Source organism: Ranitomeya variabilis, chromosome 2 (assembly GCF_051348905.1).
Source record: "Ranitomeya variabilis isolate aRanVar5 chromosome 2, aRanVar5.hap1, whole genome shotgun sequence".
Taxonomy (NCBI): domain Eukaryota; kingdom Metazoa; phylum Chordata; class Amphibia; order Anura; family Dendrobatidae; genus Ranitomeya; species Ranitomeya variabilis.
In genome coordinates, this window is record NC_135233.1 from 391228770 (window position 1) to 391242157 (window position 13388).

At 51.5% G+C, this 13388-nt stretch overlaps 1 protein-coding gene across 1 annotated transcript in view; it reads right to left on the minus strand.

The window, feature by feature from the left end:
• The window catches only part of CHM (CHM Rab escort protein), a 117321-nt gene that overhangs the window by 3453 nt on the left and 100480 nt on the right, over positions 1-13388 (minus strand). The window contains exons 12-13 of the mRNA XM_077286482.1: positions 9559-9655; positions 5262-5357 (exon numbers count right to left, since the gene is read on the minus strand). Of these exons, the coding sequence (XP_077142597.1) occupies positions 5262-5357; positions 9559-9655 (193 nt within the window). The remainder of the gene's footprint in view (positions 1-5261; positions 5358-9558; positions 9656-13388) is intronic.

Consider the following 13388-nt stretch of genomic DNA (forward strand, 5'->3'; position numbering starts at 1 on the left):
GCTGGCAGGAAATATTTCCATAAGAATTTACTGTATTTATTGTTTTGTTAATTTATTTTATTCTATTTTTACTTTTATGCTAAAATTACAACGGAGCGACTTCAGAGCAACTCTGTGACCATTCCTGACCGGCCCAGCCAGAGCCCTGACCTAAACCCAACTGAGCATCTCTGGAGAGACCTGAAAATGGCGTCCACCAACGTTCACCATCCAACCTGACGGAACTGGAGAGGATCTGCAAGGAAGAATGGCAGAGGATCCCCAAATCCAGGGGGGAAAAACTTGTTGCATCATTCTCAAGAAGACTCATGGCTGTACGAGCTCAAAAGGTGTATAATACAGGATGTATCTCAGGATCAGTAATGTAATGTATGTACACAGTGACTGCACCAGCAGAATAGTGAGTGCAGCTCTGGGGTATAATACAGGATGTAACTCAGGATCAGTAATGTAATGTATGTACACAGTGACTGACTGCACCAGCAGAGTAGTGAGTGCAGCACTGGGGTATAATACAGGATGTAACTCAGGATCAGTACAGGATCAGTAATGTATATACACAGTGACTGCACCAGCGGAATAGTGAGTGCAGCTCTGGGGTATAATACAGGATGTATCTCAGGATCAGTAATGTAATGTATGTACACAGTGACTGCACCAGCAGAATAGTGAGTGCAGCTCTGGGGTATAATACAGGATGTAACTCAGGATCAGTAATGTAATGTATGTACACAGTAACGGCAGCAGCAGAATAGTGAGCGCAGCTCTGGGGTGTAATACAGGATGTAACTCAGGATCAGTAATGTAATGTATGTACACAGTAACGGCAGCAGCAGAATAGTGAGCGCAGCTCTGGAGTATAATACAGGATGTAACTCAGGATCAGTAATGTAATGTATGTACACAGTGACGGCAGCAGCAGAATAGTGAGTGCAGCTCTGGAGTATAATACAGGATGTTACTCAGGATCAGTAATGTAATGTATGTACACAGTGACTGCACCAGCAGAATAGTGAGCGCAGCTCTGGAGTATAATAAAGGAGGTAACTCAGGATCAGTAATGTAATGTATGTACACAGTGACTGCACCAGCAGAATAGTGAGTGCAGCTCTGGAGTATAACACAAGATGTACATATTTCTACTATTCATGTAGATTATATATAAATCAGTAATATCGAGTTCAGAGATAATAAGGGTATTGAGCTCTATTTTCAGACTGGAGGTCCCCGCTATACACGTTATGTAGATGCAGCTTTTTGTCTTGTGTGACAGACATCTACGCACTTCATTAACACCGATAATCTCCGGAGTTGTGCTCTGCACACACATCACTACATGCTGCTCCTGATACATAACATGATATATATACATTGTAATCCTCGAGCTGCCCTTACATTTCCATCCCGCTCGTTGTCTTGGGGAGGTCGTCACACTCCAGAATATAGAAAATCTACATAAATGTTCGGTGTCAGCTGCAGGCGCCAGAATTTATACAACTACATATTTTGCTGCATCCGACAAAACAGGATTAAAGACGTTTTGTATTATTACCGGGATATAAAGAACGAGCGGAGATGTCATGCTGAAATGTCAGGGAAGTCATTAATACAAATGTCAGGGTACGGCAATAAACATGACGAGGGGGCACCGGAGGCTAATGGATTCCACTAAGCAGATGAAAGTCTCTGCCATGCGCACGTCTCATGTGAGCGCCTGTGTACACTGATCCCGCTACCGCTCTATTAAGTGTCATTTCTTCATATGATAATTGCTCGCTTTCTCCACGATCACAAAAGCAGAGTCCAGAGCTGAACATTGTGTGGAGATCAGAGACTGGGGATGTAATGGGCGGTGGGCACACGGGGGGCGACGTCACTGCGGATACAATGCGTTCATGGCAGAGAAATGTCACCATAAACACCCAACATCCACCCAACCCCAGTAACACCTATCTCCACCCAAAAATCTAAAGCTAAACTCCACTTATAAAAGTCATGCCTAACTGCAAACAACTAAAATCACATGCACAACTTTTTACCAAACTCCACATATTAAATTAAGCGGCTCACCCGGCAAAGGCAAGGCCCGGCTCCGCCGGCAAAGGCAAGGCCCGGCTCCGCCGGCAAAGGCAAGGCCCGGCTCCGCCGGCAAAGGCAAGGCCTGGCTCCGCCGGCAAAGGCAAGGCCCGGCTCCGCCGGCAAAGGCAAGGCCCCGGCTCCGCTGGCAAAGGCAAGGCCCCGGCGGCAAAGGCAAGGCCCGTCTCCGCCGGCAAAGGCAAGGCCCGTCTCCGCCGGCAAAGGCAAGGCCCCGGCTCCGCCGGCAAAGGCAAGGCCCCGGCTCCGCCGGCAAAGGCAAGGCCCCGCCGGCAAAGGCAAGGCCCCGGCTCTGCCGGCAAAGCCAAGGCCCGGCTCCGCCGGCAAAGGCAAGGCCCCGCCGGCAAAGGCAAGGCCCCGGCTCCTCCGGCAAAGGCAAGGCCCCGGCTCCGCCGGCAAAGGCAAGGCCCCGGCTCCGCCGGCAAAGGCAAGGCCCCGGCTCCGCCGGCAAAGGCAAGGCCCCGCCGGCAAAGGCAAGGCCCCGCCGGCAAAGGCAAGGCCCCGGCTCTGCCGGCAAAGGCAAGGCCCCGGCTCTGCCGGCAAAGGCAAGGCCCCGGCTCCGCCGGCAAAGGCAAGGCCCCGGCTCCGCCGGCAAAGGCAAGGCCCCGGCTCCGCCGGCAAAGGCAAGGCCCCGGCTCCGCCGGCAAAGGCAAGGCCCCGGCTCCGCCGGCAAAGGCAAGGCCCGGCTCCTCTGGCAAAGGCAAGGTCTGGCTCAGCCGGTAAAGACAAGGCCCGGCTCCGCCGGCAAAGGCAAGGCCCGTTTCCGCTGGCAAAGGCAAGGCCCTCATTCTTGCCTTCATAAAATTCATATGTAAAGTAAGTTGATGGATTTTTACAGTCTGTTTAGCAGGGAGCGCACGTAGAAAAATCAAAATTTTTCCCTAAATTACCGAATTAGAGATTCTGGCAAAAAACTTAGGAGTAAATACAACTCTGGTAACCATCGACTCCTGGAGGAAAAAAAACTTCCAAATAGGTCGCTACATCTCAGCTTCTTAAACCCTTGTTGGAGACACGGCAGTGGATCAAGAGGATTCCAGAAAATGTGGGACCACTGAATGTATAAACAAGTAACACATGGTATACTGAACACCTCCTTGCAGGCAAGTCCACAGATCAATGCTCCAATCTAATGATCTTTTGGTGGACCCGCCCCCGAGGAACTTCAGCAGACCTTTAGGTTAAGGTTTTCGTTTAATTAGGATTTCTGGACCATCAAACTCTAGACTAATAAAATTTACCAGTTCTTAGATTTACTGGTGCAGAACATATTTTTAGGGGAATCTAAGCTTAATTTCAGTGAACATAATATTGAGGGGAGAGAAATTTTAAAAAAGTGAGCTCGGCCAATAAGTCAGAATAACTTTAGCGGGAATGTCATTAGAAAGGCTTTTTATCATGGATTTTGTAAGTTAAGGAATCGTTTAAAATGCTAATTAAATTTAACAGCCTGTGAACAAATGGTCTTTTGATAAAATGCAAAAAGCGGCTCAGAAAAAAAAAGAAGTTTAGAAAGTTGTTAGAACGCTGAGAAGTTCCTATGACTCACAGAGCAAGAAAATGAATGAAGGTCTTTGGTGCAGGTGACTTTGTCTGGCCGCCCTGCCATGGGCCGCTGCTCGCTCCTTCCGCTGATTCATTCTCCCGGACTCCGGCAATATTTGTTCTGACATTTTAATTAAAATACGAACACTGTCTAGTCGAAAGCATGGAAAAAAATGGCAAAGTCCAACACAGGGGTCTCTGGGGGACGCTTAGCGGGAGCACAGCGAATACATCATCATGGCTTATCAGCAGCTCCTGACCCCAGCTACACCGTGGTGGAGAATGGAACCAATATTGCTACATGGAAGATACTGAAATAGGAAAGGGTGTGGCTAGCCATATAAGGTAATCCGTGAGCGCTGCATAGGGAGGAGGTTGTGGTCAATGCTGAGTGGGTGTGGTTAGCCATATAAGGTAATCAGTGAGTGCAGCATAGGGTTGTAGGGTGTGGTTAGCCATATAAGGTAATCAGTGAGTGCGGCATAAGGATGGAGGGTGTGGTCAATGCTGAGTGGGTGTGGTTAGCCATATAAGGTAATCCGTGAGCGCTGCCTAGGGATGGCGGGTGTGGTCAATGCTGAATGGGTGTGGTTAGCCATATAAGGTAATCAGTGAGTGCAGCATAGGGTTGTAGGGTGTGGTTAGCCATATAAGGTAATCAGTGAGTGCAGCATAGGGTTGTAGGGTGTGGTCAATGCTGAGTGGGTGTGGTTAGCCATATAAGGTAATCAGTGAGTGCGGCATAGGGTTGTAGGGTGTGGTTAGCCATATAAGGTAATCAGTGAGTGCAGCATAGGGTTGTAGGGTGTGGTTAGCCATATAAGGTAATCAGTGAGTGCAGCATAGGGTTGTAGGGTGTGGTTAGCCATATAAGGTAATCAGTGAGTGCAGCATAGGGTTGTAGGGTGTGGTCAATGCTGAGTGGGTGTGGTTAGCCATATAAGGTAATCAGTGAGTGCGGCATAGGGTTGTAGGGTGTGGTTAGCCATATAAGGTAATCAGTGAGTGCGGCATAGGGTTGTAGGGTGTGGTTAGCCATATAAGGTAATCAGTGAGTGCGGAATAGGGTTGTAGGGTGTGGTCAATGCTGAGTGGGTGTGGTTAGCCATATAAGGTAATCAGTGAGTGCGGCATAGGGTTGTAGGGTGTGGTTAGCCATATAAGGTAATCAATGAGTGCGGCATAAGGATGAAGGGTGTGGTTAATGCTGAGTGTGTTTGGTTAGCCATATAAGGTAATTAGTGAGTGCAGCATAGGGTTGTAGGGTGTGGTTAGCCATATAAGGTAATCAGTGAGTGCGGCATGAGGATGGAGGGTGTGGTTATCAATATAAGGCAATCAGTGAGTGCGGCATAGGAATGGAGGGTGTGGTCAATGCTGAGTGGGTGTAGTTAGCCATATAAGGTAATCATGTGTGGTTATTGGTATACTGTAGATAATATCTACAGCACAGGATTGGTGGGTGTGGCCAGTGGGTGTTGCCATTATATAGTAATATTTAGTGACTACTGCATGGGTGGGCACGGCCAGCTGTCAGTGGGTGTGTCCAGTGACATGTGTGTGTGGCCATCAGTGTATTGTAGGGCACAGCCCTGGCAGGCAGCTATATCGTTGCCTCTCACCTTCCTCTGAATCGAGTGTGAACAGCTTCTTCACTATCGGCTCCAGGTCTTCTCGCGCCGTCATCTTGGAGGACGCACAAGTCAGATGGACGAGATCTGCAATCAGACATTTAATTAAGACACTGAAAACGAGACCCACGACACAATGCAGTTACTGGCATTCACAATCTGGGCTCTGCTACACCGACGCTGATTGTATCAATCGATTGTTACATGTTTCAACCAATATTCTTAAAGGGACGGTCCATTCCAATGGGCCTTACAGATTCTTAATCCAATCTGATAACATAGTTCGTTCCTCAGTCATTGTTGTGACTTACACCAGAGGTAAGTGACCTGGGGAAGGCATGCTGCGCCTTCTAGTTCGACAAAAGGAATCTGGATATCAAACAAAGCCAAAACACCTCGGAAAATTGATAAAAGTTCTAGTTTTGGATGTTATTTTTTCTGTTAATGCTTGATGTGTTTCCTCATTAGGTAAAGTAAGGTAACAATACTGAAAGGAGCGGCGTAATTAATAGACGCGCCGGCCGACAAACACAAACATCATTTGGTTCTACAAAGCGACTCTCTGATGCCCATTGGCAATCAAAGGACACTTTAAGTCTCCAAAGACTTTGGTATACAACTTCCATAAACTTTTAATGAACCGGATTTTTTTTTCCTTTATCGCAGGAGATCAAAGTCTTAACGAGGTACAATCTCCTTTTCATGTTTAATAATAATTAGTCTCATCTGGTTTGGTGCCGTAATCCGATCATAGCTCTAAACAGTGGGGCCTATGTAGTCTGCAACCCGACAATTATCTCGCCCACTGACACACAGAGCCGGGCCGCAGAGGACGGGAACGCCACCGAACCGGGAGGAAGACATTCATTTAGATTTTAATGAAATCTGCTCTAATTATTTACAAAACTTTTTTTTTTTTATACCTTTTACCCAAAAGGCGGAAACAATGTAACAATGAGATTTAAAGTACAAGGCTCCCATCACTGAGACCGGGGTGACGGGACTGACTGCGGATGAAACGCGCTGCCTCAGAGACGACATGTGGACGCTAAGGATCTTCATGTTGGACCTCGGGGTCTTTCTGCAGCAGCAAAACCCAATATTGCGCTTTTCAAAGCAAAAACGATGCAGATTTCACAGCAATTGGTAACATCTCATCTACTAGAACCCTGAACCGTGGTCACCCAGCTTTCCCAGACTGTGGCGATTCATCCTCGTTGTCGTCCCAATAGATCAGTTAGAAGATGTATTATTCAGGGGTCTGAGAAAGCTGAGTGACCATATTGATAAACCCTGAAATGTGAGCAGATTTGCAGTTTAGGATCAGTAAAGCTGGGTGACAGCGCCGGAGAAAATCTCACTGGCAACTGCACTGAATGAACACCATTATGTCCATCACCTAATTTTTCTGGGAGCCTGCCCTGTTGTGCAGCGGGCAATGCTGTTATTTCTGCCCCTCGTTACCACCGACTCAGCTTTTCTGTGTTCCTAAACAGCAGATCCGACCAACGAAAAACTAATAAGATGTACCATGCAGGTGTTTAGGAAAGCAGGGTCCCTCACTTGCGACCAGCATATCTGCCATGATATATCATTTATACCCATATTACTGCAGACTTGGGCAGATTTACCTTTCACAATCCGTAAAGATGGATCAGAACCTCCAACTAAAATCCATCCCTCAACAGTTATCGTACAGGTTGTCACCCAGCTTTCCCAGACTCAACAGCCCATACTTTCCAAATCTCATAAAAAATGAGTACATTTGTCCTTCAGGAGTCTGGGATTGTTGGACACTTAGTGCTTCCCACGCCGGCGTTGCCCACCCCCACCGTCGGCATTGCCCACTCCACCCGGGCAGATTTGTGGGTATCTGTTAATCACACTACTTAGTAGATGAGGAACATGTCGTTAAGAAGGGAAACATTAAGGCAAAGACTAATTGATTTAAAATAGGTTTTATAGATTTTTGCTCCAGTCGGTTATAAAATCATCCGATCCGCCGGCGTTTAATTTCAATATCGCCTTTATCGTGTCATCTCGGGTCTGACGGACTCATAAAACCTCATCAGCGCGGCTCCTGATTATGTTTGATTTACTCGGGTGGAGTGGCATCAGTTACTGCGCTGCCGGCATTTGTCTGCAGGTAATTCTCCAGGGAGGAAGAGCGATGAGCTTTATCTACGCAACGCCATCATTAGCGCCAGGAACATTTTTTTATTTTCTTTAGAAGGGGGGAACCAAGCAAACGACTTAGGTTCCGGTCAGCTGGCGATGCCGATTAAGGGGCTGTCATTCCTGCCGGGTGATCAAAGGCGAGAGATTTGTATATTTATCTTCCGCCATTGTCTGACGGCGCCGATCGCTCACTCCGATCTCATTTACTCTTAATGAAGTGCTCACGACGCGCAGGGATTGATGGCAAACGCGTTTCATCACCAGTAAATATTTTCCAGGACAATTTGTTAGTATTAATGCAGCCATCAGGATAGGGGTAGCGGCAGGAGGCGCCTTCTCGTGATGAACGACACCCCCGGAAAAAAAACCAAACAACTAGGTCAATAGGTCTCTGTACAGCACCACGGTATCGGCTGGCGCCATATAAATGGTGGAGAAAATGGGGAATTTTTTTTTTTCTTTTATACACCGTTCTGAAGTTAAATACCGCAGAGATATGACGCCACGTTTAATCAGAACCCTAAATTTAGGGTGTCTTATTGTTCTGAAATCTAAGCCACAAAAATTGGCTTGTGCTAAAATTTACACCAATTTCAGGCTATTTGTATTGAAAACCTATTAGTTTGTATGAGCTCCCGCCCCTCGTGTGAACCCCCCTTCCTTTGTATAATTCATTTTGAAAAGTGGCAAGAAAAAATGATTGTGACAAAAATGTTCACAAACTCCGCCCCTAAGGGAACGCCGCCACAAACCCTGCTCCTACGGAACGCGGCAACAAACCCTACTCCTAGGGAACGCTGCAACAAACCCTGCTCCTACGGAACGCGGCAACAAACCCTGCTCCTAAGGGAACACCACCACAAACCCTGCTCCTAAGGGAACGCTGCAACAAACCCTGCTCCTAACGGAACACCACCACAAACCCTGCTCCTATGGGCACGCTGCAACAAACCATGCTCCTAATGGAACACTGCCTCAAACACCGCTCCTATGGGAACGCTGCCACAAACCCCACCCTTAGGGGAACGCCGCCACAAACCTCGCTCCTACGGGAACACCGCCACAAACCCCGCTCCTATGGGAACGCCGCCACAAACCCCGCTCCTACGGGAACGCTGCAACAAACCCTGCTCCTATGGGAACGCTGCAATAAACCCCGCTCCTAATGGAACCCTGCAACAAACCCTGCTCCTAATGGAACACTGCCTCAAACCCCGCCCCTACATGAACGCCACCACAAACCCCGCCCCTACATGAATGCTGCCACAAACTCTGCCCTAACATGAATGCCACCACAAACCCCGTTCCTAAGGGAACGCCGCCACAAACCCTGCCTCTACATGAATGTTGCCACAAACCCAGCCCCTACAGGAATGCCACCACAAATCCCTGCCCCTACATGAACGCCGCCACCTTTCCTTTTTAATACTCTCTTTTGGGCAGGGTTTACACAAGCCCCCTTCCATCACTATTGGCAAATGTGAAATATTCACACTATAAAGGACGCACCTTTCTCTTCTGTGCTGAGTTTGTTACAATGTATCAGGGCAGGCTACCCAGATGATTGAATACAATTGTGACAAACTAGTGCAGCATAAAAAGACTAACTCAATTTTTCTAACTGACAGCAAGCAGAGATCTTGACACAAAGTGTAAGCTGCTCTGATTTTCATCATGGAAATAATGACTGGCTGATAAATGAAAGTAAAGGTGTTGGATCACACATCCAGAGTCAGCGGCACCATCTACGAAGCAGAAAACTGTAAAGCGTCCGACGTGCTACACAATTGTGCCCTGAAAGTGAGGACATTGAGGTGAAATTAAGCTCCCACCAAGATGGGAACGGGGAAGAGAATGACAATGGTAGTCCCTGAATCACTGCTCCTTCTACGAGGTGACGACGGCTCTGAGGGCGGAGGAAATGCCCTGAGGTAAAACCCGCGTGTGATCAGAGGCGCTGCCGAGCCGGGAAGTCACAAATATACAGACGCCTCCGTATATGAGGGGAGAGGCAGAGAATGAAATCCTGCAGGATCCACAGCAGCACAGAGTACTTCAGGAGAGAGCGGGGCTGGGACTGTCATGTCCTGAGGTCGACATTGCTACTTACAAGTGTTTTTCATGCAGGTGTTAGTGGAGGCGCAGAGCTCGGTCATGTGCACGGCGGTCCGCTGCTCATCATCCGGGGGAACCGTTAGCACAGAAATCTACAAAGAAAGAAGCAGATGGTGCATCATGACGGGTACAGAGAGACGAGCGATGGGTACAGAGAGACCAGCGACTGGTACAGAGACGAGCGACGGCTACAGAGAGACGAGCGACGGGTACAGAGAGACAAGCGACGGGTACAGAGAGACGAGCGACGGGTACAGAGAGACCAGCGACGGGTACAGAGAGACCAGCGACGGGTACAGAGAGACCAGCGACGGGTACAGAGATGAGCGACGGGTACAGAGAGACGAACGACGGGTACAGAGAGACGAACGACGGGTACAGAGAGACGAGCAAAGGGTACACACACGAGCGACGGCTACAGAGACGAACGACGGGTACAGAGAGACCATCGACTGGTACAGAGATGAGCGAAGAGTACAGAGAGATGAGCGACGGCTACAGAGAGACGAGCGACGGCTACAGAGAGACGAGCGACGGCTACAGAGACGAGCGACGGGTACAGAGGTGAGCGCCGAGTACACAGAGATGAGCGACGGGTACAGAGAGACGAGCGACGGGTACAGAGAGGCGAGCGCCGAGTACACAGAGACGAGCGACGGGTACAGAGAGAGGAGCGACGGGTACAGAGAGAGGAGCGACGGGTACAGAGACGAGCGACTGGTACAGAGACGAGCGACTGGTACAGAGACGAGCGACTGGTACAGAGACGAGCGACTGGTACAGAGACGAGCGACTGGTACAGAGACGAGCGACTGGTACAGAGACGAGCGACTGGTACAGAGACGAGCGACTGGTACAGAGACGAGCGACTGGTAAAGAGACGAGCGACTGGTACAGAGACGAGCGACTGGTACAGAGACGAGCGACTGGTACAGAGACGAGCGACTGGTACAGAGACGAGCGACTGGTACAGAGACGAGCGACTGGTACAGAGACGAGCGACGGGTACAGAGACGAGCGACGGGTACAGAGACGAGCGACGGGTACAGAGACGAGCGACGGGTACAGAGAGACGAGCGACGGGTACAGAGAGACGAGCGACGGGTACAGAGAGACGAGCGACTGGTACAGAGAGACGAGCGACTGGCACAGAGACGAGCGACTGGTACAGAGACGAGCGACTGGTACAGAGACGAGCGACTGGTACAGAGACGAGCGACTGGTACAGAGACGAGCGACTGGTACAGAGACGAGCGACTGGTACAGAGACGAGCGACTGGTACAGAGACGAGCGACTGGTACAGAGACGAGCGACTGGTACAGAGACGAGCGACTGGTACAGAGACGAGCGACTGGTACAGAGACGAGCGACTGGTACAGAGACGAGCGACTGGTACAGAGACGAGCGACTGGTACAGAGACGAGCGACGGGTACAGAGAGACGAGCGACGGGTACAGAGACGAGCGACGGGTACAGAGAGACGAGCGACGGGTACAGAGAGACGAGCGACGGGTACAGAGAGACGAGCGACGGGTACAGAGAGACGAGCGACTGGCACAGAGATGAGCGACGGGTACAGAGAGACGAACGACGGGTACAGAGTGAGACGGGCGATGGGTGCAGAGAGACGAGCAAAGGGTACAGACACGAGCAACGGCTACAGAGACGAACGACGGGTACAGAGAGACCATCGACTGGTACAGAGATGAGCGAAGGGTACAGAGAGACAAGCGACGGCTACAGAGAGACGAGCGACGGCTACAGAGAGATGAGCGACGGGTACAGAGAGACGAGCGACAGGTACAGAGGTGAGCGCCGAGTACACAGAGATGAGTGACGGGTACAGAGAGACAAGCGACGGGTACAGAGAGACGAGCGACGGGTACAGAGAGACGAGCAACGGGTACAGAGAGGCGAGCGCCGAGTACACAGAGACGAGCGACGGGTACAGAGAGACGAGCGACGGGTACAGAGAGACAAGCGACGGCTACAGAGAGACAAGCGACGGCTACAGAGAGACAAGCGACGGCTACAGAGAGACGAGCGATGGGTACAGAGAGACGAGCGACGGGTACAGAGAGACGAGCGACAGGTACAGAGAGACGAGCGATGGGTACAGAGAGATGAGCGACGGCTACAGAGAGACAAGCGACTGGTACAGAGAGACGAGCGCCGAGTACACAGACAAGCGACGGGTACAGAGACGAGCGACAGGTACAGAGACGAGCGATAGGTACAGAGAGACGAGCGACAGGTACAGAGAGACAAGCGACGGGTACAGAGAGACGAGCGATGGGTACAGAGAGAGACGAGCGCTGGGTACAGAGAGGAAATCGCCGAGTACACAGAGATGAGCGACGGGTACAGAGAGATGAGCGACGGGTACAGAGAGACGAGCGACAGGTACAGAGAGACAAGCAACGGGTACAGAGAGGCGAGCACCGAGTACACAGAGACGAGCAACTGGTACAGAGAGACGAGCGACTGGTACAGAGACGAGTGACAAGTACAGAGAGACGAGCGACGGGTACAGAGAGACGAGCTACGGGTACAGAGAGACGAGCGCCGAGTACACAGACGAGCGCCGGGTACTGAGAGGCGAGCGCCGGGTACAGAGAGGAGAGCGACGGGTACAGAGAGGAGAGCGACGGGTACAGAGAGGAGAGCGACAGGTACAGAGAGGAGAGCGACGGGTACAGAGAGGAGAGCGACGGGTACAGAGAGGAGAGCGACGGGTACAGAGAGGAGAGCGACGGGTACAGAGAGGCGAGCGATGGGTACAGAGAGGCGAGCGACGGGCACAGAGGCGAGCGACGGGCACAGAGGCGAGCGACGGGCACAGAGGCGAGCGATGGGCACAGAGGCGAGCGATGGGCACAGAGAGGCGAGCGATGGTAGAGAGGCGAGCGATGGGGACAGAGAGGCGAGCGATGGGGACAGAGGCGAGCGATAGGGACAGAGAGGCGAGCGATGGAGACAGAGAGGCGAGCGATGGGGACAGAGAGGCGAGCGATGGGGACAGAGGCGAGCGATGGGGACAGAGGCGAGCGATGGGGACAGAGGCGAGCGATGGGGACAGAGGCGAGCGATGGGGACAGAGAGGCGAGCGATGGGGACAGAGAGGCGAGCGATGGGGACAGAGAGGCGAGCGATGGGGACAGAGAGGCGAGCGATGGGGACAGAGAGGCGAGCGATGGGGACAGAGAGGCGAGCGATGGGGACAGAGAGGCGAGCGATGGGGACAGAGGCGAGCGATGGGGACAGAGGCGAGCGATGGGGACAGAGGCGAGCGATGGGGACAGAGAGGCGAGCGATGGGGACAGAGAGGCGAGCGATGGGGACAGAGGCGAGCGATGGGGACAGAGGCGAGCGATGGGGACAGAGAGGCGAGCGATGGGGACAGAGAGGCGAGCGATGGGGACAGAGAGGCGAGCGATGGGGACAGAGAGGCGAGCGATGGTACAGAGAGGCGAGCGATGGGTACAGAGAGGCGAGCGATGGGTACAGAGAGGCGAGCGATGGGTACAGAGACAAGAGCGATGGGCACAGAGAGGCGAGCGATGAGCACAGAGAGGCGAGCGATGGGCACAGAGAGGCGAGCGATGGTACAGAGAGGCGAGCGATGAGTACAAAGAGGCGAGCGATGGGTACAGAGAGGCGAGCGATGGTACAGAGAGGCGAGCGATGAGCACAGAGAGGCGAGCGATGGGTACAGAGAGGCGAGCGATGGGTACAGAGAGGCGAGCGATGGGCACAGAGGCGAGCGACGGGCACAGAGGCGAGCGACGGGCACAGAGAGGCGAGCGATGGGCACAGAGGCGAGC